The following is a 2500-nucleotide window of genomic DNA, read 5'->3' on the forward strand; positions in this document are numbered from 1 at the left end:
CACGGGATTCACATGCAGCCACACAGAATCCACACAGCCACACGCGATCCATGTCCAGCCACATGGGATCCACACACAGCCTCACAGGATCCACGCACAGCCACATGTGATCTACACACAGTCGCACGCGATCCACGCACAGTCACACGAGAATGCACACACAGTCACACAGGATCTGTGAGCAGCCACACGGGACCCACGCACAGTCGCACCAGGTCCACGCACAGTCACATGAGATCCATGCACATCCAAACGGGATCCACATGAGGCCACACACGATCCACACACGGTCATGTGGGATCCAGTCTCACAGGAATCCACACACAGCCACACGTGATCCATGTCCAGTCACATTGGATCCACACACAGTCTCACAGGATCCACACGCAGCCACACGTGATCTACACACAGTCACACGCGATCCACGCACAGTCACGCGAGAATGCACACACAGTCACACAGGATCTGTGAGCAGCCACACGGGATCCACGCACAGTCACATGAGATCCATGCACATCCAAACGGGATCCACATGAGGCCACACACGGTCACATGGCACTCACTCACGCACAGCCACATGGGACCCACACGCAGCCACACGGCATGCCACGCGCGGTCCCATGCATGCCACGGGCGGGCTTTCCACGTCTCCCCGCGGTCCGTGCTCCCCTGACGTGCACGTCGCCTGGACCGCGGCCCGCACACACGCCCGGCCCCGCGTCCGCGGGGAGGAGGCCCGCCCCCACCTGAGGGTCTCGTTGCCGTAGCAGCCGGGGTCTCCGATGCCCAGGTCGTCGGCCACGATCAGGACGAAGTTGGGCTTCGGGGGCGGCTGGCCCCGGGCCCCCCACAGCACCAGCAGCAGCAGCAGCGGCCACCTCATCCTCCTGCAAGGTCAGGGTCAGGGTCAGGGTCAGGGTCAGGGTCAGGGTCAGGGTTCGGGTCAGGGTCAAGGTCAGGGTCAAGGTCAGGGTCAGGGTCAGGGTTATGGTTAGGGTCAGGGTCAGGGTCAGGGTTCGGGTCAGGGTCAAGGTCAGGGGTCAAGGTCAGGGTCAGGGTCAGGGTCAGGGTTATGGTTAGGGTCAGGGTCAGGGTCAGGGTCAGGGTCAGGGTCAGGGTCAGGGTCACGGTGCTGGGCCCCGCCCCTCCCAGGTGTCCAGCCGGGACCCTGAACCCAGGGACCAGCTCTTTCTTTTTCTTTTCTTTCTTTCTTTCTTTCTTTCTTTCTTTCTTTCTTTCTTTCTTTCTTTCTTTCTTTCTCTCTCTCTCTCTCTCTCTCTCTCTCTCTCTCTCTCTTTCTTTCTCTTTCTTCCTTTCTTTCTTCTTTCTTTCTTTCTTTCTTTTCTTTCTCTTTCTTTCTTTCCTTTCTCTTTCTTTCTTTCTCTCTCTCTCTCTTCTTTCTTTCTTTCTCTTTCTTTCTCTTTCTTTCTTTCTTCCTTTCTTTCTTCTTTCTTTCTTTTCTTTCTCTTTCTTTCTTTCTTTCTTTCTTTCTTTCTTTCTTTCTCTTCTTTCCTCTCTCTCTCTCTCTCTCTCTCTCTCTCTCTCTCTCTCTCTCTCTCTCTTTTTTCCTTCCTTCCTTTCTTCCTTCCTTCCTTCCTTTCTTTCTTTCTTTCTTCTTTCTTTCTTTCTTTCTTCTTTCTTTCTCTTTCTTCCTTTCTTTCTCTCCCTCTCTCTCTCTCTCTCTCTCTCTCTCTCTCTCTCTCTCTCTCTCTCTCTTTCCCTTCTTTCCTTCCTTCCTTCCTTCCTTCCTTCCTTCCTTCCTTCCTTCCTTCCTTCCTTTCCTTCCTTCCTTCCTTCCTTTTTCTAAAATGTATTTTATTGTTTCCAGAGAGGAAGAGAGAGGGAGAAGGAGAGAGAGACAGAAACACCCATGAGGAGAGAGAATCATGGACCGGCTGCCTCCTGCACGCCCCCTACTGGGGATGGAGCCCACAACCAAGGTCCATGCCCTTGACCGGGAATCGAACCCGGGACCCTTCCGTCTGCAGGCCGACACTCTTATCCATTGAGCCACACTGGCCAAAGCATTCAATTCAATTTATATCTTCCCAATGTAGCATCAGGCCCGGTCACTCACTCATAAATTTAAAATTATTTTTATTGATTTTAAAAAACTATTTGCTTTTATTTTTTTTTTTTTAAATATATTTTACTGATTTTTTTTCTTTTCTTTAAATAAGACAAGTGGGTTTTATTTCCGTAATTTTTGGATAGCTACACACACATCCATACGAAATATAATTTACTGAGTAATGGCTTAAAAAGCATTCCTGTGGTCACTTCAATAGATGTGTTAACATTTTCGTTTTGGATTTTTTTTAAATATATTTTTTTATTAAATTATTATTATTATTATTATTATTTTTATTATTTTTAAAGGATGCAAACAGAGTCCCTTCCTTTTCCGCTTTTCCCAGACCCCAGACACGTGCCCCCGGGGTAGGACAAGCTCAGAAAAACACATCCCTCCGTTCTGCCTGCCCGCGCCACTCCGTCCTTA

At 49.8% G+C, this 2500-nt stretch overlaps 1 protein-coding gene across 3 annotated transcripts in view; it reads right to left on the reverse strand.

Annotated features, from left to right (window-relative positions):
- STS (steroid sulfatase) overlaps positions 1-2500 on the reverse strand; it is a 50676-nt gene that overhangs the window by 22833 nt on the left and 25343 nt on the right. For 2 of the 3 annotated variants that reach the window (XM_084907451.1, XM_084907450.1), the window contains exon 2: positions 747-887. In XM_084907451.1, coding sequence (XP_084763577.1) covers positions 747-883 — 137 coding nt within the window. In that variant the 5' untranslated portion in view covers positions 884-887. The remainder of the gene's footprint in view (positions 1-746; positions 888-2500) is intronic. The other variant, XM_084907452.1, reaches the window with a different exon arrangement.

Source organism: Pipistrellus hanaki, assembly GCF_964339955.1.
Source record: "Pipistrellus hanaki genome assembly, contig: scaffold_88, whole genome shotgun sequence".
Classification (NCBI taxonomy): Eukaryota; Metazoa; Chordata; class Mammalia; order Chiroptera; family Vespertilionidae; genus Pipistrellus; species Pipistrellus hanaki.